General features: G+C 46.9%; 2 protein-coding genes across 3 annotated transcripts in view; both read right to left on the reverse strand.

Annotated features, from left to right (window-relative positions):
• Positions 1 to 7,139: 7,139 nt before the first annotated feature.
• Tmem242 (transmembrane protein 242) overlaps positions 7,140 to 25,621 on the reverse strand; it is a 30,595-nt gene continuing 12,113 nt past the window's right edge. Inside the window, exon 4 of the mRNA XM_036169339.1 lies at positions 7,140 to 7,741. Coding sequence (XP_036025232.1) covers positions 7,643 to 7,741 — 99 coding nt within the window. The 3' untranslated portion in view covers positions 7,140 to 7,642. The remainder of the gene's footprint in view (positions 7,742 to 25,621) is intronic.
• Positions 13,867 to 15,360, reverse strand: Ldhal6b (lactate dehydrogenase A like 6B). Of its 2 annotated transcripts, XM_036169338.1 has the most exons (2): positions 14,794 to 15,360; positions 13,867 to 14,646 (listed from the first exon to the last, which is right to left on the reverse strand). In XM_036169338.1, exons 1-2 carry the CDS (start codon positions 15,172 to 15,174, stop codon positions 14,026 to 14,028), a joined length of 1,002 nt encoding a protein of 333 aa, XP_036025231.1. In that variant the 5' UTR covers positions 15,175 to 15,360; the 3' UTR covers positions 13,867 to 14,025. The 2 variants fall into 2 exon arrangements, with proteins under 2 accessions (XP_036025231.1, XP_036025230.1); XM_036169337.1 differs by having other exon boundaries at positions 13,867 to 15,360.

Genomic DNA, 25,621 nt, shown 5'->3' on the forward strand with positions numbered 1-25,621 from the left:
CTGAGACCGCTCAGGCCTTCTGTGGTCCAGTAGGACTCCTGAGGTACCCAGCCCCGTAGACTGAACACCTACTGAGTGTTCAGCTTGTACCGTGAGAGACAGCTGTCATTGGACTGCTCTGGCAGTATGGTGTAAGCCAATCCAGTAAGTTCTCTTTTACTATATATTAAGTTCTATCAGTTCCGGGTCAGCTTGTTCTATATATTAATTCTATTAGTTCTGGGTCAGCTTGTTCTATATATTAATTCTCTCAGTTCCTGGTCAGCTGGGCTCCGCCTTCAGGTGGAAGAGGCTGAGATTAGGAAGGTGTAGCCAGGCAGGGAAGGTACTGGCCATGAGGGGATTCCAGTGTGCCTCCTTACCCCACAGCCCTTGGACACCTTCAGGGTAGACTACCTGGTTCCACAGGAGCTGCATGAGTTTGAAGACTTGCCTCCAACTGTGATGGAGGAGTCTTAGCTGCAGAGAATGCTCTTGGTATAATGTGGCGTAGACCAGTCTATTCATGGCGCTTAGGAAATGGACGAGGTTTGGCAATGAGCTATGTGGTCTGTGAAGTTTTCAGATATGTTTTCTGAGGTAGACACTGAGGCTTTCTAGGAAGTACAGCTGAGCTGCTGGAAGTACATGGGCCTCCCTGGGCTTTTCTGGGCCTCTCTGGGCTTCTCTGGATCTCTCTGGGCCTCCCTGGTCCTATCGAAGACTCCCCCACCCCACCCCCCCCCCCCCCCCCGAGCTTTCCTAGGCCTCTCAGTCACTCCCTTGCCTCTGGGCTCTGCTGCCCGCCTCCCCCAGGATATCACCACCCAAGTTGCTGGGCTCCCAGCCGCAGGCCTTGAGTGGTACAGCTACTGAGCCGTTGACATTTAACTCGGAGAGGATGATTTAGAAGTTTGGAGCCAACAGGAATAAAGTCATCGCACAGATCATGATGGCAGCCGAGGACCTAGAAGATACTTGTCCTGTCCTGTGTTTGAGAGTGAGCAGGCAAGCTAGTTTTAATTTGAGCGCTTACTGCCCAAGCACGGAGCAGGCTTCACACACTGAAGCGGAAGGGACATTAACCCTGCAGTTGAACCTTCCTGATAATTCCCACCGCCTCCTGGCAGACACAGCTCCGGAAAACAGCTGACCTGGGGGTTTGTCATGCCACGTAATGAATGTGTGATGGCACTCAGCTCAGAATGATTTAGAGGCTTGAGAAAAGGTAAGATGTGAGGCGGAGGCTTACACGGGGCAGAGTAAATGGAGAGTCTGGATGGAATTCATGGTCTTTGAGGGCACTGTGGGTTCAAGAGAAGCGAGTGGCTGGTTGACTTGCATAATTTATTCCAGGAACAACTCTGTGACCAGGGCATTGCCAGGAGCCCTTCTTGATCCTCAGTACCCCCAAATACCCCCAGGGTGAAGCTTCTACTAACGTTGTCTGGATACAAAACAGACCCTTCCACCCTGGAGATCAGGAAAGAACCTGAGGTTCAGTGTTCTGCCAACTCTACAAATGGGCAGGGCGAGGCTTCAGGAATGAAAGGAGAGGTCCCTTTGCTGGGGGACATGGCTCTGGGCAAGGCTGCCTCTCACTTGGCTGGGACTCCAGGTCACATGGAAGGACACTGGTCAGATCTTCATCTAACTTGTTCCTTCCTTGTCTAAGTTGGTGAATGCCTTAGCGGCTTACAGTTTGAAGCTGGAGTTAGAAACTCCACCTCCCAGTCCCAGGACCCAGTGCTTCCACATTTTGATGCAATTCATTTTCTTGAGATTTTTTTCCGGGCTGAGTTGTAGCCCGTATTGGTGAGAAGGCAAATTTCATGTTTACCTGGACCTGGCTGTGCCCTAAGTACAGAAATGAAGATGCTCTTCCCAGTGAAGACGTGCCCCCTCTTCCCTCCCTCTGCCCTGTCTTCCTCCTTCTCTCTCCACCTCCCTTCTTTCTTGTATTGGTCAGATTCTTATAGCAGACCTAGGCCTGACCCTGAAGAAACCGGAGGATGTTGCTCCTGCCTGCTGGGAGTGTGCTGTTTCTCTGGGGTCTCCTTGATCCTGGTTTTTTTTTTAACTGGGCCCTTACTGCCCACTCCTGAGTATTCAGAATACTGAGAAGTCTGGCTCCCCTGCTCCTGCACAGAATATACATACTATAACTTTCGGTGTCTGTCAGTTTTAGAGTTGCTGTAACCAAAACCAGACAGAGGCATCTTGTGGGAGGAAGGATTTGTTTGGCCCATGGTTTTAGGGGGCTCAGTCCATTGTAGTGGTGTACACTGAGATGAGAGAGCCCACATTGTGACAACCAGGAGGTAGGAAGAGAGCAGGTACCAGAGCTACCATACCCACAAGGACCCACCCACTCTATCTACTCCCTACCCCAGGTCCTACCTTCTGTCTTCACCACATCCACACACTGTGGTGCTATTGTGAGCCCATTAAGAGATGATGCTGGAGTCTTCCTGATCTGGTAGTCATCTCTGCAGATACCCTGGTATATATACACAGAGACATGCTTCATCGTCGTCTTCTGGTTTCTCAGTCCAATCAGCTTGGCAATCAAGATTAGGCATTACAGCCAAGCAGTGGTGGTGCACATCTTTAAACCCATCACTTGAGAGGCAGAGGCAGGTAGATCTGAGTTCAAGGCTAGCTTGATCTATGTAATAAGTTCCAGGACAGAGAAACCTTGTCTTGAAAAACCAAACCAAACCATCACTACCACCACCACCACCACCACCACAGATATCACAATCCCAAGTTCATACATTAAATTCTGATGACTCCTAGGGGAATGGCCTGATGTGTAGGAAGACATTTGGAAAACACAGGGAAAAGTAGAATGTCAGTGGTGTGTTGGGCGGAGCTGCGTGCCAGTGAGTTGATGTGTGTTTTTTGCGCCTCCAATTCTGGACAAACCTAGATGGGGCACAGTGTGACTCACCCAGTCAAATCTTCACAAGGCTGTGCTGCATAAAACCAGGAAGTGGGAGATGCGACAATGTGGTTTTCCCAGATATCTCAGCACACTCACTCGTAATAAAACGTCTAGAAGGGAAACAGCACTGCCCACAGGAAGCTGAGAGCAAGGGTTTCTTTAAGTGGTCTTCTCTTCTGATGGGAGTTCTTCTAGCCACTGTGGAATCTGCTACCCTAGACTGTCTCGGCTTCCCAAGGATCTCTGAGGGCTCTGGTCACCAAGGCCAAGGAATGTGGTGACCCTCCTATGTTTTCCAGAGGAGGTTGGTACTGCTCAGAGTAGAAATGGAAGGTTCTTGTAACAATAAAATAAATCTGTCCCCCATCATCATCAGCAGGGCATAGGGGCAAGCTACGGCATTGCGCACGATTCTGTAACCACTGGTGAGGACTCAAGCTTTCCTTCATTTTCTCAACTTGTTCTTTGAAAGCCCTGAAGTCCATACATCCTCTTAGAGGTGGCTTGTGCAGGACCACCTAGACAGATGGCCTCGGTCAAGGGCAGCATGAAGGGTCTTTTTTAGCTCTTCAGGTAAGCAGGTAACAGGTATTATAAACACACCATTTGCTCAGCTTGCCTGGTTCAGCTTCTCTGAAGAATCTGTCAAACATAGCCTTTACCCTTATGTCAGTAAGCGTATTTAGACAGTCACCTGCCTATTTAAAAAATCACATTTAATTCATCTTTCTTACATACAACACACAGCACTTGTGGAGGTCAGAAGACAGCTTGTGGGAACCTGTTCTCTCCTTCCAACATGTAGGTCTGCAGGATCGAACTCAGGTCATCAGGCTTGGCAGCAAGTGGCTTGACCTGCTGAACCATCCTGCCAGCCCTCACTTGCCTGTTTTTTGGTTTTTCGAGACAGGGTTTCTCTGTGTAGCTTTGCACCTTTCCTGGAACTCATTTGGTAGCCCAGGCTGGCCTCAAACTCACAGAGATCTGCCTGGCTCTGCCTCCTAAGTGTTGGGATTAAAGGCGTGCACCACCAACGCCCAGCTTGCCTGTTTTGTTTTTCGTTTTGTTTTGTTTTTTTTAAAATATTGGTTCTTTTTAGAATGTGATCATAGCACATAAAACAGCAATGTTGCGAAGGACTTGATCCAGCTTACATAAGAAAATGTAAGTTAACGTCCTAAATCACTATTAACCCTGAAACTATATGTTTCTTTGGTAATGTGTTCTAATTTTCTCCCCAACTGAGCTATCTGTCACCAGATGGAATTTTCTCCGGCCTCATTGTGCTGAGGGTCGCTTGCTTTCCTCTTGGGTGTTCACAAAGCCCCAGCCTTTGACATTGCTAAGAACAGCAAGAGACCCCATGGTTGCTGGTCACTCAAAGACTTTTGGCTGGAAGGGAAAACCCCAACTATGATAAAAAATACTATTAAAATATGAGTTATACCATCTCTCACGGGAGATTTAAGTAGTTGAAGAGTTTTTCACTTGTACCCCACTCACTGTTTGAAAGAAACACATGAAAATGAGAAAATAAACAATTCTTTCCGATTTAACGTAGTTGAGTAAATTTTGCCCCAGATGAAACAGCTGCACTCAGTGGATTTTAATTATTTTGTCCCCACGTCCCCCTTCGTTTGCCTCCTAAGATGCAAAGATTAATGTGTGACTTCAGCCCACACTTGACAGGCTTGGCTCCTCCTCTTGGTCAAGCAGGTTCAGCTCTTTCTCAGTGTCATCATGTGCCTTGGGATGAGGATAGTAACAGAAGTCACCATGACCCACCTTAGCTCTGCTGGGCTTAGGGCAGATGCTCCCTCTCTACTCTATTGGAATCCATGCTGCTTCTGGTCAAGGCTCAATACCTTCCTTGTGTAGTGAACCCTGTGACAAACTTTCCCTTCCCAGGGTGTGTCTCTATTCTGAAAAGCTCTGGGTGAGCGAGCCGTCTAACAGGGCACTGGTGACTTCTCAGGTATGGGTTTTCTCGTAAGAATCCTGAGGTCTGCTCCTCTCTGCCCACCGTGTTTTCTCGGTGCGGTTTTTCTCCAGCAGCTGTGGGCTTACAGTTCTAAGAATAAAGCTTAACACGCACGCAACGGAAGCCACATCTTACCGAAAGCCTCCTTAATGTTGGCTTAGATGGGAAATGGAAATGGCCGCGTTAACCCGCCTCGAAAGCATTTCTAGTGCTCAGTCTCCATGAAATGGATTGCTTATGAGGAGATAATGTCTGTTCTATTCCTTTTTAAGTCTGTGAAAAATGCCATCCTGGTTAATAGGGTGATTAAAACCCTTTATGCTCCAGGAGATAAATGTGATTATGTTTGTCATATTCTACCCAAGATAAAGACAGCAAAGAAGGCAGACGTGAAATTCCACAACACTTCCTCTCTTCCGCATCCGGGGATATTCAGGACTCGTACACAGATGGCTCCTCACATAAAGAATAACATTACCTCTTAGACAGTTTTCCTTCCCATTAACCAATTTAACAATATGCCTCTGGTATGAAAGGAACAGACAAACGACTAAATCCTCTGGCTTCTGAATCCTGCGGGAAACACTTCAGTGATGTCACTTGCTTGTTCTTGGAGTTTTCATCTCTGTTACTTTGGCTTTTAAGAGGCAATTGGGGCCTATGCTTCCCTCTTCTTGGAAAGCTGCCCCTGTCAACAGGTGACTCAAGGTCTTCCTGTGGGGATACGAAATGTAGGGACCAGGTTTCAACACTGGCACACCATAGAAGCAAGCATTCTGTTATCCCTTTGACATGGTCCCTCAGGGCCAGTGTGGCCCCCAGCTCCTTCCTAGGGTGTGGCTGCCATCTAGAGCCTGTGGCAGGTGATGTCACATTTACAAGGCCCTACCCTCAAGGAGCTGCTCAGTCGGGACTCTGGCAGAGAGAATCAGCGTTAATAATGGTTTCTCTTTTTTGTCTCTTCAGCGCATACAGGGATTCTCATTTTCTCCTACCCAGTGGAGGTCTTTCAGAAATCATTAGGCAGAAAAGGCATGAAGGGCTGTAGACAGTGCCCACTCTGCACACCCATTCAACCTGGCTCCTACTTTTCCTTCTCTGCATTTAAAGGCCATGAATTATTTTTTTCTCCCCAGAGGACTGGTTAAAAATAAAAGATGGATAAAGATTTTTTTTTTTTCTACTCCACACTTGCTGATCAAGCTCACAATCTTTCCTTGGATTTTTAGCAGGTTACATGTGAATCTCAGACACCAATTACACCTGTTTAATTAACAATACAGTAATTTTAACAGGGTAATGTGGTCTAGAAAAAAATGTTACATTATGCACTTGACATTTCATTTAGAGTTCCTTTAGAACTAAAAGGTTTCCCTGTAACAGATTTTGAATGCACTTTATGGAACATGATTGCTGACTAATTAGGGCCTAGGTGATTCTGAAGGAACTACACACCTGACATTCAACCAGAGGGCTTTCTCTAGACGTACTGACCCACTGAAGCCTTTTCTTTATGTGCACAATCACCTCCCATCAGCTTCCTGTATGGGATCATGGAGCACACAAGAGGTTGGGTTCATCAGAATTAATTTCCTTGAGAAATGGCACCAAAGACTTAATACTGAGGCCCAGTGCTCAGGCGCCTCCGGTTAGAACTTGCAGATGGGCACCAATGTTGCTGTATCTACTTTCACCACTGAGATGAAGCTACAAATGGTCAGAGTCTAGGGACGAAGAGCCAATTCCTCAACCAGTGCATGTTAGGGCCACAATATAGCCATGACTCTCAGCACGAGCAGGGTTTGCTGCACCATCGGCTCCGCTGCTGGCTTTTGTCCTGTGTGTAAGAATTTACAAGCCCTTCAGGAAAGGTCCTCAGCAGCACGTGTGTGCTAGCTTCGAATCAGACTGGGATCAGGACAAGCTGCATCCAGAGCCTGGCCAATAGGAACATACCTTCCAAATTTTTAGTCATATGAGATAAGATAGGCTTTAAAACTCATTTAATTAGATGCAGTGAGGTCTGTACTATTGTTAGGAGTCTGCTTATAATGATTTTTCTTACTAAAATGTTTTTTGAGAATCTCATGTATGGGTACTGTATTTACATCATTTACAACCCTTTCCTTCCCCATTCCAACTCCTTCAGCGTCCACCCTTGCTCACTTTCGAACTCATGACTTCTTCTCTTATTATTACACACATGCATAGGCGTATACACACACAACCTACTGAGTTTTTAAAAAAGGTTTAATTTTAGTTTTTCATTGAGTAGATGTGTGCGGGTGTGTTCACACGTGAGTCAGGTGCCCACAGAGTCCAGAAGAGGACATTCGATGCCTGGAGCTGCAGCTGCAGGTGGTTTAAGCCACCCGAAATGGGTGCTGGGAAATGAACTGGTCCTCTGCACAAGCAGTGTGTGCTCTTAACCACGGGGATCTCTCCATTTCCTTTTGTGAGTATGAAACATGGTTTATTGTTCTAAACAGAAATATTTCTTCTGGGACTCCTCCTTGAGGGGAACTTCTCAGTAATTAAATAGTTGTCTTAGCTTTAGGAAAACATTCCCTCCCTGTACCGCAGACACAGACACAGATGGCTATGGCTGTGGCTCCTGGGCTGACCGGCCATCTGCACGTGTTCCTGGAGTGGAGTCAACCCAGTCCCTTTTCTCATGTGGTGTTCCCAGAGCTGCCATTCCTGCACCAGCTCCTCTGGAGTCGTCCACACCCATCTCACTTAGAGCTGAGTACCTCCTCCCACGTAGCAGCTGACTCGGAGTTCTTGGGAATTGCTGGAAATATGGATTGCATCTTACTTCGAAAGTCCTTCATCTGGAAGAGAAAAAACATCCAGTGTCAGAAGGGAGGAGGAGCGGAGGCTCTCAGAGGCAGCGTCATGCGGAGTGAGAGCACCCTCCATCCCTCGGGAGTGCAGAGCAAAGGACAGCAGAGAAACTGAGGCCTGCATTCAGCACCGCAGCAGAACAGCTGTTCTTCCGAGTGTGAATCCATTAACCAAACAACAGACAACTTCACTCCTGTCTAGAAGGCAACAGGTCTAAATCAAGACTCCCAGCATGCGCATCTGCAATGGGGATGCATGGTGGCTTTCATTTATAGAGCTGCATCGGGCAATACAATTTCTGTCCATCTAAATCCATGATTGTACTCAAGCCATTCAAAGTCAGACGCTCAGAGCTAGAGGGAAAGTGGAAAGAAAACCTCATGGCAGATATGCCAGAATATTCTCATGTGCCAGTGAACAAAAGCCCACACTGGGATCTCATCAGTGAAAGGTGACTGAAGCCAGAAACAGGAAGGGGTCTGGGAGATCACACCATCGAGTGCAGACCCGTGTGGAGGGTATCACTGACCTGTGGGACGGGGCAGTCTCCTTGGGTGCACACTCCAACCCCTCCTTCTCATGTATAGGTCCCTGCCAGAGCTATCTCAGTAGCAGTACATGGTCCAGGCTGACCCCATCAGCCACACCCCGTTCACATTGTCCTTTGGACGTAGGTGCTGAGCAGGTTCCCAAAGCTCCCAGGACTCCACAGCAAATCAATCATTTCTGGGGGAGGCTACTGGAGATATAGGTACTTTTTCTTTCTTTCTTTCTTTCTTTCTTTCTTTCTTTCTTTCTTTCTTTCTTTCTTTCTTTTTTGCTGTTGATATGTATTTATTTTAAATGGAGGCTGGATCTTTACTCTGTTGCCAAATTCAGGGGTTACATCGTTTTCAGTATTTGTAAATTCTAGGCTGGTAACCAGCCTCCATAGCATACACTTGGTAACACAGACTGCGGTTGGAGAGCCACTCTCAAATCCCAGCCCCGGCCCGTTTCCAGCATCCACATAGGCCGAGGAGATAGTCATTACCTGTCTGAGGAGCTGTGAGGGCAAGGTGGGGCAGTGCGCGCCAAGTGCAGGCCCCAGCTCACAGTAAGTACTCCTCTGTGAAGGCTGCGACCACTGCAGCACTATCCAAATGTGTGCGCTGTGTTCCAAAAAACAAAGTCCCATGCATGCAAACATCGTGGCATGCTGACTAAAAGCGTGGCTTTGTAGGCATAGACCATTTGGTGTGACTATTCTCATTATTTTAGGGAGCCTGTAGGAGGCCAGCCGTCTGGATGCTCTACATTTGCTAATCTTCGCTCACCTAGGCAGACCCTCCCTGTGAGTCCCCAAAGCACCACATTTGCCGTTCTCGTCTTGTGTTAGGCAAATGTGCTAACCACTGCTCACAGAAACCAGCCCGCCAGAGGCTAACCTTGAGTAGACACATAGGGGCATTGTCTCCCCCTGCCATCAGCCTGCAGGAGGTGCTCTCCACAGCAGCACCAGGGACAGTGCTGCAGCCCTGCAGAGGGACTAGAGCAGGGGAGGGGTCTCTTCGGTGGTCACAGTTGCTGTGACTACCATAGGCAATTGGTGGCAGGGGTAAGTGACACTGATGCCGAATAGCCAAGATTCACAGAACTGCGTGCCAATAACGCCGGTCACAGCCTATTAAGGAACTTTGCATACATGTTTGGAATTGAAAACCCAGTGCCTCTCTGGCCATGGTTTGCAGTACGCTGTTCCTTGCCTTTCTGGCCGACGTCTTTTACAACCTAGGTTGTATTGGACTGTCCACCATTAAAGGACAAGCACAGCTGTCTTCCACTGCCCCTCATCAGTGGCACTTGTCAGCTGCTAGGAACCGAGAGGCCAGGAGGCCCTGATGAGGCTGGGAGGTGGGGAGTGTGGTTGCTGCTCTATCCCCCACCCCTGACCTCATCGTCTGTCTTTCAGTCAAGTACTGTGTTACTGTTTGTTCCTGTGGGCATCAGTGTGTTACCAGAAGGAATCATGCCCAGAAAGCAACCAGGCAGGCTTCAGACAGCTATGTGGGACATCTCCGATGTGCACACTGGGAACAGGGAATAAAGGACACCATGAGCCCTGGGCCTTCAAGCTGTGGGCATGGAAACCCAGGGTCCATTTTATGTACTAAACAGGGTTTCAAGCTTGTATTATTTATATTTATATGGTCAGTATCTATATCAAATATGTATCAGTAAAGGTCATGCAAAGGTCAATGGGTTATTCCCCTTTTTAAAGTGCCCTTGAAAAAAGATTTAAAGATTGAGTATAATTAAGTTTAATCTGGACCTAAATATAAATTCACAGCTGCTGCCATGGAACTTTCCCTCTGACCCTGGAATTTGATGAGTGTGAGTATTCTGGTCACATTACTCCAAAGCAAAACTCTGGGTTTCCCTCCCTGTAGTTTGCTCTCCCCTTGTGTTTTTGACCAGGGAGAATTGTTTTCATGCTACGGGTTGCAGGGTCACCCTTATAGGCGGGGCCTCTGTGGGCAGCCACAGGCTGGTTGCTGCAAACTTCAGGGGTGCTCTGGGCAGGGTTTAAGATAGGAATGGTATTCCCTGGAGAGAGGAGCCTACTGCTCCTGGAACCTTGCCCTGCAATCCTGCTGTCCTCACGCCAACTGGGAAAGTTATTACAAGTAATTTAGTCAGTCAGGGAACTGGGTCTGACCGACATTTGAGATGTTAGAAGAGAGTCAAGCCTATGCCTCTAATAATGCCCTCATTCCCGTTCCAGCAGCTTCCGCAGGGCTATGTGATCAGTGTGCCAGGAGGGAGAACAGCAGCAGCGTGGCTTAGAGTCTACACTAGGTGCCGGCATATTTATCCATTACCTCTCAACAGTGAGTGGACAGCCATGGAAGCTTCCAGCAACCAGACAAGTGTATCAACCAGCCAGTGAGGCAGGTCTGACAACATGTGTTTACACCCTGCACACTGCATGCATGTGCACATGGGTGCTGCCCCACACTGCCATGGCATGTCTGGGTTGTAGAAGAAGAAACTGAAAACAATTTTGTCTAATACGTTATATATTGAAAAATTGCTTAAAATATTCCGATTATCTCTAATCTCACAAAGCCCAAAGAATCAGTTCTAACAGGTAGGCAGTTGTTGGCACTAAAGCTGAGTTTGAAATGTTTGTCTTCTTCATTGACAGGCCCATTCAGCTTCTGTTCCCACACTGTGGGTTCGGGAGTATCTGGCCTCACTAGGAGCTCTACTAAGAGAAAAACTCATGGATATGTGGGTGGTGAAGGGGCCAGTGGTGATTTAAGAATCTGGTAATGGTATTCTGCATAAACAGAAGAAGATCACTTGATACTAATGCAGGAGTTAAGAGGCACAGCAAGGGTGTGGAAGTGTTTTCTGAATGGCAATAGTATCTTCCCTTCAGGCTTGGTGATGTGTCGGGTACCAAAGCTTTGGGCGGTTCATCTTCACAATTCTGTATGGCAGAAATGGTGGCTACAACCCAACATATGAGAACACGGAGGTCAGAGGTTAGTTAATTTGCTTATTAAGTGACATGACTTGAAGGTCTGACTATCTGACTGACACCCAGGACTCTCCCTATGGCCACTCTGGTCCTATGGACTAGAAAACAAGTGCCCCTAAGCTTTTTACCTTGTGCCAGCTTTCACTGAAAACAATTTAAAACCATGAAAACACACCTGAACATTTTAGTTTGGATGGTATGAGAAGCACATTACTAGTATTCACCAATGGTCAGTACAATCCGCTTCTGTAGATGTGGTTCACCAATGGTCAGTACTACCTGCTTCTATAAATGGGGTTCACCAATGGTCAGTACCACTTGCATCTATAAATGGGGCTCACCAATGGTCAGTACCACTTGCATCTATAAATGGGGCTCACCAATGGTCAGTACCACTTGCTTCTGCAGAGGGGTTCACCAATGGTCAGTACCACCTGCTTCTGCAGATGGGGATTATACTTCTTCACCTCCTGGAAGTTAGGCAGCCATGTCACTTGTGAGTGTGGATAAAAGAAACATGTCACATCTAGGCATTTAAATGCAAAAGCTCAACTCTCTAGGCCTCTCTTTTTATTGAAATCTTGGAACCCTGTGTGGCTATGGTGGTACCTCAGGGACAAGCTGAAGTACAGTTAGGAGAGCCTCCCAAGACACCAGCTTGAATCTCTAAGGGTCCTGCATGAGTGAAAACTAACTTCTGTCAAGGCAGAGTTAGAGGATGTCTTTTGTATATGTATGTGCACAAGTGTATGCATGCATGTGGACGGAGGCCAGGGCCAACCTCAGGGGTTGCTCCTCAAGAGCTATCCACCTTGTTTTTTTGAGGCAGGGTCTCTTACCAGGACGCAGGGCTTTCTGGGTAGGACAGGGGAATGGCCAGGGAGTCCCAGAGGCCCACCTGTCTCTGCATTCCCAGTGCTAGGAATTCTGGGGATTGAACTCGGGTCCTCATACATGTATGGCAGAGCACTTCCTGGTATCACCCCAGTGCTGAGATTACAACACAACAAAGTCTGTGCTGGCTGAATCAGGAAAGGAGCTCCTGACACAGGCCTCTCTGAGGCCCGCCACATGGATTTGCCTGAGAGAAGGCTAAAGAAGACCTCAGGGCTGGATGAGGGGAAACAGATGCCCTGCTAATGAGCTCTCCAAGCCTGTGAACTCACCACCACCTGAACCACAGTGTCCCCATGGTCAGGGGACTCGGCCCATCATTCGGTCCAGTTTTATGTCACCAATTCCTGGGGAATCAGAACATTTCTTCATCTTTTCAATGAATAAGTATAGGGCTCTGCTCAACAAGGAAGGGCCGTTTTACACACACACACACACACACACACACACACACACACACACACACACTCTTAAATGTGAAGATTGCTGTCTGGCAATATTGATTAATCAGCATTGGCCTGGCTCAGAGAGCAGGCATGGAGAGCCCGTTGATGCAAGGATCCAGAGATGAGGTGTCTAGACAGCGTTACTTCAATGTTCAGGGGCATCAGGAGGGCTAGCACGACACTTGCAACATTGCTGTTATTAGTATTATTTATGTAAAGGGCAGAATAGAATCTTTGCTTTCTCCTAAACCACTCCGCATCACATCCATGAAGTCCAAAATGTGCAGTCAAGGCTACTGATTCAGAAATAAAAAGTGAACATGTAACTTTCTGCAAAATACAATCCTTTAAGTGCTTATTAAAACAGTTGGGTCTTATGCTGTGATTTAACAATAGGACACAATCCAAAAGCATCCCTTTTCTCGTCATGTGAGATTAAGTGAGCAGCAGGGCCACTCTCTCAAGCCAAGGCCCACTTTATGACAAAGACCCAGCCATTTATAACCTGTATTTTGATTTAACTTAACAGGTTCAAAGGCAGTTAGTTCCAAAAGGCTTTCACCAAACCAGGCTTCTTTTGTAACTGCCATCTTAGAGGTGCCTCATGCCCTTTCCCAAACTAATGGCAGCTCTGCCTCACCTCTGCCAGTCAGACCTTCCTGCAGCCTGACCACCGTGGCTTTCATGTTAAGTCCACTTTACAAGCGTAATGGATCAATTCTCTTTCTCTCCTCCCTCCCCCCTCATTACCTCTCTTTTCTCTCCCCCTACTCTTAAGGCAGCTGCACCCCCACTTCATGATGTCTTTTAAAAAACGTGTACAGTGTGTGGCCTGCATGTATGTACAGTACCAAGTGGGTGCTGGGAACTGAGCAGGGTCCCTGCAACAAGGACCACCCTTGCTGTCCCCTTCATGTCATCTTAATGGCTCAGATAAGATTTATTTTATGTATATGAGTGTTCTCTCTGCATGTAAGCTTTAAAGGCAGAAGAGGGCATCAGATCCCTCTGCAGATGGTTGTGAACCATCACATGGGTGCCGGAAATTGAACCCAGGACTTCTGGAAGAGCAGCCTGTGCTCTTAACCACTGAGCCATCTCTCCAGCCCACAGGAGTGACTTTTGAAAATGGCATAGGGGTGGACATAGAAGCCAACCAGAATGGACTAGTACAGGTTCACGTTCTAATGAAAGTTATCCATTTCTTGACCACCACACCCTCAGGCAAGAACCAGTACTCCAAACACCAAAAATCCCTTTAATGCAGTCACTCGGAAACGGAAAAGGTAAAGTCACCCAGCAGCTGGATGCCTCCCAACAGGAGACCCCCAACTTTCAGAACCCCCAGTTCACCCCACATCAGCACATACTGCATCTTTGCCTTTGGTATCTTTAGAAGGATGGCTTAAAACTTGATATCTTTCTGAATTTTCCACAGTGTATCTGCACTCTTCACCATCTGGGCTTCCTCTGCAGAGCTCAACTTTATCTTTATAATATCTGAGATGCCGTTTTCTCCCATGATACAAGGCACACTGAGAAACACCTCTTCTTTGATTCCATATAGACCTTTAATATTGGTGGAAACTGGATGGGTTTTCCTGAGGTTCCTCAGAATGCTTTCTGCAATATCCGCTACAGACAGGCCAATGGCCCAGGAAGTATAGCCTTTCATTTTGATAATGTTATAGGCACTGGCAATCACATCTTTGTGGACATTTCCCCACTGCTCGGGGTCTTTGCTAGTTCCTATGGCTGAATTCAGCTCTTTCAGAGGTACCCCGGCGATGTTCACTCCACTCCACACAGGGACACTTGAGTCTCCATGCTCTCCAAGGACCCACCCGTGGCAGCTTTCAGAGTGGATGCCAAGCCTCTCCCCAAGCATGAAACGGAAGCGAGCGGTGTCAAGGTTACAGCCACTTCCAATAATACGGTTTTTGGGAAACCCGCTCAATTTCCAGGTTACGTAAGTTAAGATATCCACTGGATTGGAAACAATAATCACTTTGCAGTGGGGGCTATGCTTGACAATATCGGCAATCATCACCTTAAAGATGGACACGTTTCGCTGGACTAAATTCAGGCGCGTTTCACCTTTCTCCTGGCGTGCACCTGCCGTGACAACAACTACATTAGAGTTGGCAGTGGCATGGAAATCTCTGCTGCAAACAATCTTTGGCATTCTCATGAAGACACTGCCGTGCTGGAGATCCATCGTCTCGCCCTTCATTTTGTCTTCATTACTGTCAACAAGGGCAAGCTCATCAGCCAGGCCCTTTGCTATAATGCTGATGGCACAGGCCATTCCGACGGATCCAGTTCCTATAATGGAGACCTTGTTGTGGAGAACGGGCTCTTCGGAGCTGATGTGCTGGATAAGTTTACCCTTCAAGGTCGACATGGTGGACGCGGGAGTGACGTTCCACCAGGCGCGGCTGAAGGGCACACCCAGCACCCGACTGGGCCACAGAGCTATGCCCTGGCCCCTGAAATCCACTCTGGCGGCACCCACTCTTTTGCTGGCTCGCAGGATGCCCGGAGCCCAGGCCATGGCGACTCACTCGGGTGGAGGAAGTGAACCGTGTGGAAGGCAGTTGAGGCCAAACGGTTCTCCCTGCCGGACAGCCCCTCCTCCCACTGCGGCTGCGCGTGGGCTCAGTGCAGGCTGGGTCTACCCGCCCCAGCAACTGCAGGCTTGCACCGAGGCTTAATAAAAGGCTTTCACCCCCAGCGAGGAAATACTGGAGTTAGTTCTACAATCCATATTCTTTAATGTTGATGTATAGCGCCCAACCCAGACCCCTGGAATTAATTGTTTTCTGATCTTAGTGTGTATATCAAAAATGGTTCTGGTAACAATAGATGAAAATAAGGCTGAAGCCTTGAGCCACAACAAAGGTGGCTGTGCTGTTTACCGAGAGACAGCATGGCGGGATAAACGGGCTCCAGTGTATCCAGCTGGAGGATCTCTTGTTTAGGGACTTGCCTGTATCCTAACCATGGTGCACACGTGGACAAGGTAGCAAGAGGGAGGGCAGGAGTGTTAGCAGTAGAAGCTGACCCAAGAGCATGCTCCTTCCTTCTCCTGCCAAAGGAAAGCCCGTGACTGAGTCCAAATGAAAAGAACAAGAACCCAGTGGTTACCAGCACAGAATGCTCCTGCAGAGGACCCAGGTTGGGTCCCCATACCCTCACCAGGTGGCTTAACTGCCTTTAACTCCAGTTGCAGGGACACCTGAAGTGCTCTAGCCTCTGGGGACACCTGGTCCACTTAAAACTCACTCAGGCACACACACACACTCACATAAACAGATTTCTAAAAAAACAAACAACAAAAACCAAAACCAAAATCTTTCCCCAGGCCCTGCAATTTCTTAAGAAGGTGGCCCTGTAGCCCTCCACTAAAATGAAGGTGTCTTTGAAATGACCTTAGAACAGCAGATTAACTTTTAGCCAATGTATAAATTAGGTTATTGACTAAAGTAGTGAAATGCAATTACTTTGCAAACCTGGCATCAGTATATCTCTTCTGTGTTTTCCTGGACAGTCTTGTGAACTAATTTCCAATCTCCGAGGAGATGCAAACATTACATTTTGACAAAGCTAATAAACTGCAAATGCCCAGTAAATACAATGGCATTTTCTTGCCACCAATCAATTCTGACCATGTGATGAACTCTCAGAGCACTTCCTCTTGGGAATACAGCAATATGCTCCCCCAGTATGAGGCTCCTCGGAAATAACTGTCCCTTTCAGCATCGGCAATTTTTTAATTTTAGGATACTGAGCCCTGGAAAAATCAGTATGGATGCAGTGCAGGAAAGCAGGTGCCCAGCAGAGGAGCTGGGAAGTGTGAGTTAGTGGAACTCCTCAGTCTGTGACTTGCTGATGGTGTTTACATGTTTCCAAGCCAGAAGGGCTTCCTGGAGGAAGCAGAGCTACTGGGACACAACAGTCTAAGACAGACAGATGAATTCTCTGCACACTGACAATCAGATTTATGGCAGCAAGCTGTCAAAAACTGGAATTAGAAAAAAATGGCCATCTTCATTAAATGGTGGCCACCATTTTAGAAGGCCCCTTTAAAATGGCCCACAGACTATCACTGATAGCTGTAATTTCTTTTAGCCCACTTTTCACTGGAAATATTTAGCCTGACAACTGTTTCCACCTTCCTTCTATAATGATTCCTTTGACCAGTCAAGTTGTTTTCCGGGATGAGTGCTCTTGAGTTTGAGATTCAAGGACATAAAGGCTCTTGGCTGGACAGCTTCTATCGACAGTTATTTCCAGAAATTGAGCCTCTTCAGAAATACAATCTTGATGGCAGCCGGCTCTTCAGTCTTTCCCCTCAGTCACAACTAAATCAACTGTGAGAGGGAAAAATGACAACATTCCAAAATAAAGAATCCCCCAAAGCAGCTTTTTATTTACGTAAGTCTTAAGAAGGCAAGCATAAAGATAGGCAGATGTTCATCACCTTCTGAGAAGACGGAGAGCAACTCAAGGATGTGCAAAGCCAAATATAGCCAGATAGCTCCTAATGGCTTTCTATCCTATGTGAATCCTTATTCCTTTCAATTGAAGACCCAATTCAAATTATCTATTAAAAATGAAGCTGGGCAGTGGTGCATGCTTGTAATCCCAGCACTCAGGAGGCAGAGGCAGGCAGATCTCTCTGAGTTTGAGGCCAGCCTGGTCTACAGAGTGAGTTCCAAGACAGGCTCCAAAGCTACACAGAGAAACCCTGTCTTGAAAAAACAAAACAAAAAAGTAATGTAATATTACAGTTGAGGCAGGATGCTACCTTCATGCTTTTTGTTACATCACTTAGGAGAGAGGAAGTTGGAAGTCAGGACCACCAGCACAAATCTATAGCAGTAGTTCCTAACCTTCCCAATGCTGACCCTTTAATATAGTTCTTCATGTTGTGGTGACTCCCCAACCATAAAATTATTTCATTGCTGCTTTATAATTATAATTTTGCTACTGTTATGTATCGTAATGTAAATATCTGATATTCAGGTTATGATACATGTGACCCCAAGAGGGTTGTGACCCATGGGTTGAGAACCCTTATCGAGACTGCCGACAACTGCCCCGAGTCACTGGCTATTCACCCCACCTGACTCCCCACCACTGCTAGCTTGCGGCCTTCCCCTCTTTCCCGTTCTTAGGAGTCCAGTCCATACCATCCTATTGCAGATCTCTGCCAACGCTCTAAGCCAAACCAGTCACCACTGTGCTCTGTAGCCCATTATACTGGGATTTGTTACAAATAGGTAAGTGTAAAACAGTCCAGATGTGCCAGAGAAAGGGTCACCTCATTTATCAGCACACCCCTGTTCTCTAGAATGTATCTGGGCACAGGGACAGGGACTCAGTAGGTGCTTATGGAGGAGAAGGGCCAATAAGTAACCCCAGACCTGAGTTAGGACAGCTGGAGGGCTGAGGTGAGTGGCAGAGAAGGCCCGGCCTTCCTGGTGCTGGAATTCTCAGGGCAGAGGTGGGTAGGTGAGGCCCCTTAGGGCCTGATGGAAGGCTAATGAAGAAATTCCAAAGAAAGCTATGGGCTGGCTAGGGGATGTCTTCACTCTTTTCTCAGTGAGGCCTTTCTCAAACTTTCGAAGGCAACAGCAACACCCACAGTGCTGGAAGCAGAGCAGAACAGAGTGTGGTGGCAGAGTGTTTTAATCCTTTACAACTACCTAACATCTGAGAATGTGGCAATAACCAGCAGAGGAAATCCTCGATGAGGAACAAAGGGATGCTCAAACGGCAGGGCCAGCACCACAGCAGACCTGGAGGCAGCTGCACTGCCACTCCAGCAAGGAGGTGCTCCCTGGAGAACACAAGCAAGGAGGTGCTCCCTGGAGAACACAAGCAAGGAGGTGCTCCCTGGAGAACACAAGCAAGGAGGTGCTCCCTGGAGAACACAAGCAAGGAGGTGCTCCCTGGAGAACACAAGCAAGGAGGTGCTCCCTGGAGAACACAAGCAAGGAGGTGCTCCCTGGAGAACACAAGCAAGGAGGTGCTCCCTAGAGGACACAAGCAAGGAGGTGCTCCCTGGAGAACACAAGCAAGGAGGTGCTCCCTAGAGGACACAAGCAAGGAGGTGCTCCCTGGAGAACACAAACAAGGAGGGTGCTCCCTGTAGAACACAAGCAAGGAGGGTGCTCCCTGTAGGACACAAGCAAGGAGAGTGCTCCCTGTAGAACACAAGGAGAAGTTTGTGATTTGAAAACCTAACATGGAAACTAGCTTTTAAATTGCTTTCCAAGTAGAAGATAGGTATAGGTAGAGGACCCACCCAATAAGCACTCAGAAGGGCTCTGTTTAAGAATTAAACACTAAACAATGAGCTGGCCACTCTTCTGAGGAATTCTCCAAATCACATTTTTGTATTATCATATTCATAACTGCCGAGTCACTGTGAAAGAACGATTCAGATTAACCACTAACAGGAAAGGACTTTATTATTACTAATGTTTGATTAGTATACTGTTGTATATTCCTGTGCACGGGATCATGGAAACATTCCTGAGGGACAAGGGTGGAAATGGAAAAGGTAAGAAGCCCGTGCTACTGCACTGAAGAGCAGCAGGTGGGGGCGGGCGAGTGACTGTGGTGGGACTGGATGTGGTCAGGGAGTGAGTGGCACTCCATCAAGCAGACCTTTTAACAGGAAGCCATAGAAAGGTTTAAAGGAAGCATCATCCATCCTACTTACATTTTAAAAATATCTCTGGCTGCCACATGGGAAAAACAATCTAGGGGAAATGAAGGCGAGGCTGGGAGACTAGACAGGAAACTGTCCATGTGCAAACAAAAGATGAGCACAGGCTACAAGGTGTGGTGGGGCTCTGCCATGGGGCTGCCGGGCAGGACACACTCTTGGGTTAGAAGAGACATTCCCCTGGGCTTTTGACTTGGGAGATGAGATGAGGAAGGCATCTCCTTGATGGGGAGATCAGGGAAGAACACAAGAGAATCAAGGATCCTGGCTGGCGTGTGTTGTCACCAGACACATTATGAGACAAGAGGGTGAAGATGGTCAGCGTGCATCTTGGAGGCAAGTCTGAAGGGCTGGAGTTATATGTCTGGAAATCACTAGATGGAGAGATTGTTTTAAATGCTGGAGTCTAGATGGGAGAGCTAAGCAAGTAGGGGGAGACAGCTCGGAAGATCTGGGTGAGAGGCTGTTGGTCACTCTGACAGGAGAGACAAGTCAGAGGGTTGTTCCTCAGAAAAGCTCAGTTGTGTCACAGGTTGTGCGGGGGAGAGGCAGGACAAAGACCTAGCTGTGACAGCAGGAGATGACTGGGGACTTGGACAACTTCAGTGCCCTGATAGCGGGAGATGATGGAGGGCAGGGTGGGGGACAGGAGATAGCAATCACAGGCAACTTTTGGGAGAAACATTCCTATTAGAGATGCAGACGAGTGAGCTTCCATCCTGAGGAGAGTTAAGGACTATCAGAAGAAGGGATTTCAGAGGTAGATAAGCCAGAGCATTTCTGTATGCTGCAGCAGAAAGAGGACCAGCGAAGGCCAGGGACCCTAGTGACAGTCTTTGGGCAGATGACCTGGTGGCGGTGGTCACTTACTGCCCAAACAGCCAGGTCAGGTCTTCAGCAGCGACAGGGCTAGTTCATCCCTGGTAATGTGGTCCAGACACAGGCAGAAAGCTCAAGCGTCCCGTAGCACAAGGCTGCATCAGGAAAAGAGAGCAGAAGCCACTGTGACTCTCCTGTGGGAAGAAGTGGCCCACAGGAAATGGCTGTGCAGTGGAGGACGGGTAAGATTTGGGGGGAATGGTAAAACATGGCGAGATGTAACTATGAAAGGCAATCTGGCTTTCCTTCCGGGCAGCTCCGTGGATGCTGACATTCACCGGGAGTGTGACTGACGTAGGGTGCAGGTTGGGAACGAATACAGATCAGTGGGGAGGAGGCACACATGGTGCCTACAGTGTATCTGAGTCCAGTGCCCAGTCCAGTGGGTCCCTGAGCCTGAAGCACAGGGTGGGAGTAAGGTCACCCAGTGCCAGGACTCAAAGAAGAAAAGATGAGGGCCAAGGACAGAGCTGTAACACCACTGTGTATTCAGTACAGCTGTACCATGCAGATGTGAACAGAACTGCCAGGAAGAGCCAAGCTAGAACCAAGAGAAGAACAAAGAAACAATAAAAGCCAGAACCTTTTAACAATGCAAACAATAAGTGACATCAGCCATCAAAAGAAAGTTATCATATGCAGCCCAAATCACAGAATGAAAACCTATACAGGATATTAAAAATTAATTTATTTTTGAAGCAGGGTCTCCTTACATAGCTCAGACTGTCCTTAAAACTAGAGATTCACATTTTGGGATTAGCATACGAATAGATAAATAAGAAATGGCCCAGTCGGTAAAGTGTGTGCTGCATGAACACGGGGACCTCAGTTTGGTCCCGGCACCCATGTAAGAAGCTGGTGCAGTAGGGATGCACCTGAAGTCCCGGGGCTGGGAACAATAGCGGTGGTTTTCTGGCCAGTCTAGCCAAATTAGTAAACTTTAGGCTGAATGAAAGACCCTGCTTCGAAAAACAAAAAAGATGGAGAGAGACTGAAGATTTCTAACATTGACCTTTGGACGGACACACACACACACACACACACACACACACACACACACACACACACACAGTTTTTTGTTTGTTTTATTTTTAAGTATTCTGGAACTCTTTTAGTTAGGAAAATTCAATCTGAGAGACTACTTCATTTTCTACTTCAGGACAGGACCTGGGGAACTGTGCAAGATTCCAGACACAGTTATCTCCAGGTGAAACCAGCAGACACGTCTATCAGATTGGCAAATGTTAGAGAAAGAGAAGCCACCAGTGGCCAGGGAGCTAGGAAACATATGCATCCTTACCTTGTCAAATGAAAACCACACCCAATTAGCTCAGTGATCAGGACAGAGGAAACACAGAACCCCAAACAAGTGAGGTCAAGAATCCCCTCCGTCCTGTGTAATACATGTAGGAGGAATAGTGAGGTGCCTAAGCCGGTGTGTGTCAGGCCTCTGAATACCAAGGCTCTCATAGCACCACTTATCTCTCCCATTAATTGTGCGCTTTCCCACTGTATAAAATGCTCTAAGGCCCAACTTTACTTATAAAAAGAAAAAAAAATTTTTTTTGAGAAGTATTTTGGAAATGTGCCCAAATTCCTCCCTACACTTTAAAAAAAAAAAAAAAAAAAGTTCAAGTCATTATCTCCCACTTTAAACTGAGCAAGACCACGTGATCCAGACCCTCGGTCACCAAACTGCTCTTCCGCATTTACATCAAACGCCTCCCCCCAGCTCGAGGTAGGCTATTAGAGCTGCTGCAGCGGAGTAGGAAATAGGGTGACAGAGATGTTCCTGTCACCTCAGACTTGAACTAACTGATGCACGGTGCTACTTCCAATTCATTCTTAAATGATTCTGGGGAAATAGTCCTCCATCTGCAAGGCTGCCAGAAGAAACGGCTGCCAGGTCGGGCTGACACTTCAGCAGTTCCAGTGAATACTGTCAAGAGGCGGAAGTGAGGCAGGATGACAATCAGAACCAGAAACCAGCTCTTCTTCCTGGGGCAGAGCTCTAGATTAGGCCACTCCAAAATGGCTGCCATTAAACAATTTGCCAGGAAATTCAGACTTGCTTTTAACCTTAAACTGAACCAGTGAGAAATACCCAGCACTTAGAAGCCTATCTCCTGTCTGAGACACCTTCAGAATTAGAACTTGTGAGTCTTTCCACAGTTCCACTTAAATATGGGCTGGCTGTTCCATTTGAGATGCGTAAAAGAAATAAGGGTAGGGATAAATGTACTCGTAAGGGACACCGGGGAGACACATGCATGTGCTAGTCACTGGGAAGACAGACACATGCATGTTCTAATCACCAGGGAGACACATGCATGTTCTAACCACTGGGGAGACAGACACATGCGTGTTCTAATCACTGGAGAGGCAAATGAATGTTCTAATCACTGGGGAGACACATGTATTTTCTGATCACTGGGGAGACAGACACATGCATGTTCTAATAAAGAGACACTGGTGACTATTGATGAAAATTAAATTAGCAAAGAGGATGAAGAGAGAACTCCACTGTAGCTGGTAAAGGCCCTCATACTAGCCTACGGCTTACAAGTAAGCCTAACATGCTAGCATAACAATTATGTCTCGAAAATAAGCCAATAAAGACAAATCAATTAACAGATATAGTAGCAGTTACAAAACAGAACTAGAGAAAATATTTTTGGTGGTTTTGTTTGAGGCAGTCCTGCTCTATAGCCCGTGCTGGCTGGAACTTCTAGAGCCCAGGCTGACCTCCAGCTATCTTTCTACCCGTGCCTCTCAGGTACTCCAATTACAGCTGTGTGCCAGCTTGCCAAGCTGGGCAAAAAAAACCATGTTAGAGTGCACCCTGTCTGTCCTAGCAGAAAGATGCCACTTTCCAGAGTCTCTCGGGAAGAAAACAGCTCAAATGTGCTTCATTCTCACACAGAGCTTTTTGGTTTTGAAGAGGAGGAGGCTGGGCTCTTCTCTTCAAAGAGAAGCAAGCACCATTGAGGAGAAAGAGGACAGGACCTGAGAAGTGGACAAGGTTCCAGACACGGCTATCTCCAGGAGAACCTTCACTGCCAGAGACATCCAGTCCAACATCTCTCAGATGGGCAAATGTTACAGAGAAAGAGAAGGCACCATACACACCCTTACCTTCTCAACCTTCCCACACAGCCCCTTAGCAGCACACAGCAACACATTTTAAAAACCATCCCTTGCTTCAACATTAACATCTTCAGTCTTCACAACAATTTTCTTAACCAGGAAAAGTTCACTAAGATGTATGCTTAACAGGTTCATTATAATACTTAGTAGTGGGATGCTAGTCCCTGTGCAGGGCTGATTAAGCAGACGATAGTATGGAATGGAGTACCACAGAGTCATAAAAGGGATGAAGATTCATGTACTCTGCTGTGTGAAGATGGCCCCGTGACTGTTCAGTGAAAAATGATCCAGAGTAGAGAGTAGCACATCTGAGTTGGAGCACTTTTTTTTCCAGATGCTATGGACATGTCCTCTGACAGTGAGGGCAGGTCTGAAAGAAAGCCCCACTCTACCAGTGATTACAACTCGGGGTGGGGTGGGGTTCTGTTGTACTTTTCATATGAATGTTTTTAACAATGAGAAGTTTAAAAAAAAAAAAACACATGAACTATCTTTTAAAAAATATAGGTTCTATATATTTTAAACACACACATATTCATCCATAATTTAGATTCTGAATGTTCCCCAGAGGTCCACATGTTCAAAACTTGGCTCCAGAGTGGTGCTATTAGATGGTGGGAACTTTGAGAAGAGGGCCTTGTTGGGGAGACCCCGGAGAAAGGCTGGGAAGGGGCATTTGGGATATGGACTGCCCAGTCTTCTCTCTGTCCCTTGACTGGTGGTGTGAGCAGTTTAGTCTACCTCACATGCTTGCCTCTGCTCTCCAGCACTCTACCAGGAGCAGAAAGCAATGGGGCCACTCAGGCACAGGCTGGGACTTGCAAATCCATGGACTGAATGAATATTTCCCAAAGGAAATGAATGCCTCAGGTACTTTGTTACACTAACAGGTAGCTGACTGAATCAATATGTAAAGTCAAATCCTTCCTTACCCAACAGTTTTAAAAAAAAGGTAATAAAGTTAAATCTTCATTTATTCATTAATTTAAAATAAAATATCTAAATAATTTAATTTGCCTCAACAGAGAACATTTTCATTCCTGGTTTTTATTACAATTGATGTTTTAGCTCCCATAAAGGCAACAACTGGAAACTATAACTTCTTACCCTACCAGGCATCATGAACACAGTCCATACAAGCCATGAGAGAAGCCAGTGTCTCAGAAGAGCAGAAACATCGAGCCCAAGACCTTTGGCCTGGGGGAGCCTCTCCATTAGCCTTTCAGCATGACGGAAGATACGATATAGAAGATTCTACATATTCTCACATTCAGTAATGCCAACAAACGGTGACTGCCAGGCCTCTGAGATGACAGTGCCCAGCACAGGGCCACAGGCAGAGCACATGCCCGCCCCTTCCATAAAGTTATAACTGCAATAACCAAGAAATAGTGGAACAGCTAACATGTCACCTTCTAAGGCAAAACAAGGACAGTGTAGTCTAGTTGTGAATAAGCTGAGCCTCTCCAGAAATCCTCTGACCACCAATTAATACCTAGTAAATCATACAAGGAGACAAATGACAAAATTAACACGTCACTGTGTGAGGAACACGCCAATAAGTAAATGGAAGTCTGCCACAAACATGAAACTACCGCTTAATATTGCATTTTCTCAACTATTTGCTGCCCCAGTAACAATCGACTCACACCGTCCCCAGTGTACTCAGCTGGGCTGGATGGTCATGTGCACAGCTGGTTTAACCAGGAACCTACAGGAAAGGTATTTGTGTTTCCTCCTCCTCACAGTAACACTCCTGAGATGAAATATTGCCTCATTAATACTCAAATGATCCATGAATTCACATAGAGCAATCAAGCTGTACTTGCTGACTCAGTACCAATCAGGACATGGGTGCTGAACTTGGAGTGGTTTCCAAGGGCCTCACCTTTAACCTTGGGCAAGGTCAGTGCTTTGGGCAGCTAATGCGAACACTTTCAGAGCTGTTGTTTTGGGGAATCTCTGATTAAATTCTGTACCACTATATGAGATATAAATGTATTTTTACACTGGAGGTACTACATGAGTTCTCTGTGCAATGAAATTTCATAATAACTATGGGTAAATAAAGTAAAGCAAAGGTATTTTAGGACACGGGAGCTGTAATTAGAGCAATTTAAACATGTCGCCTCTCAGGCCAGCAGAGGGAGCTGTGAGTTAAAACAGGAAATGCAAGCGCTTCAGGCAAAGCTGCCCACAATCGGCCGCCAGATGGCAGGCAAGAGGAACTCGGTCC

Source organism: Onychomys torridus, chromosome 19, assembly GCF_903995425.1.
Source record: "Onychomys torridus chromosome 19, mOncTor1.1, whole genome shotgun sequence".
Lineage (NCBI taxonomy): Eukaryota > Metazoa > Chordata > Mammalia > Rodentia > Cricetidae > Onychomys > Onychomys torridus.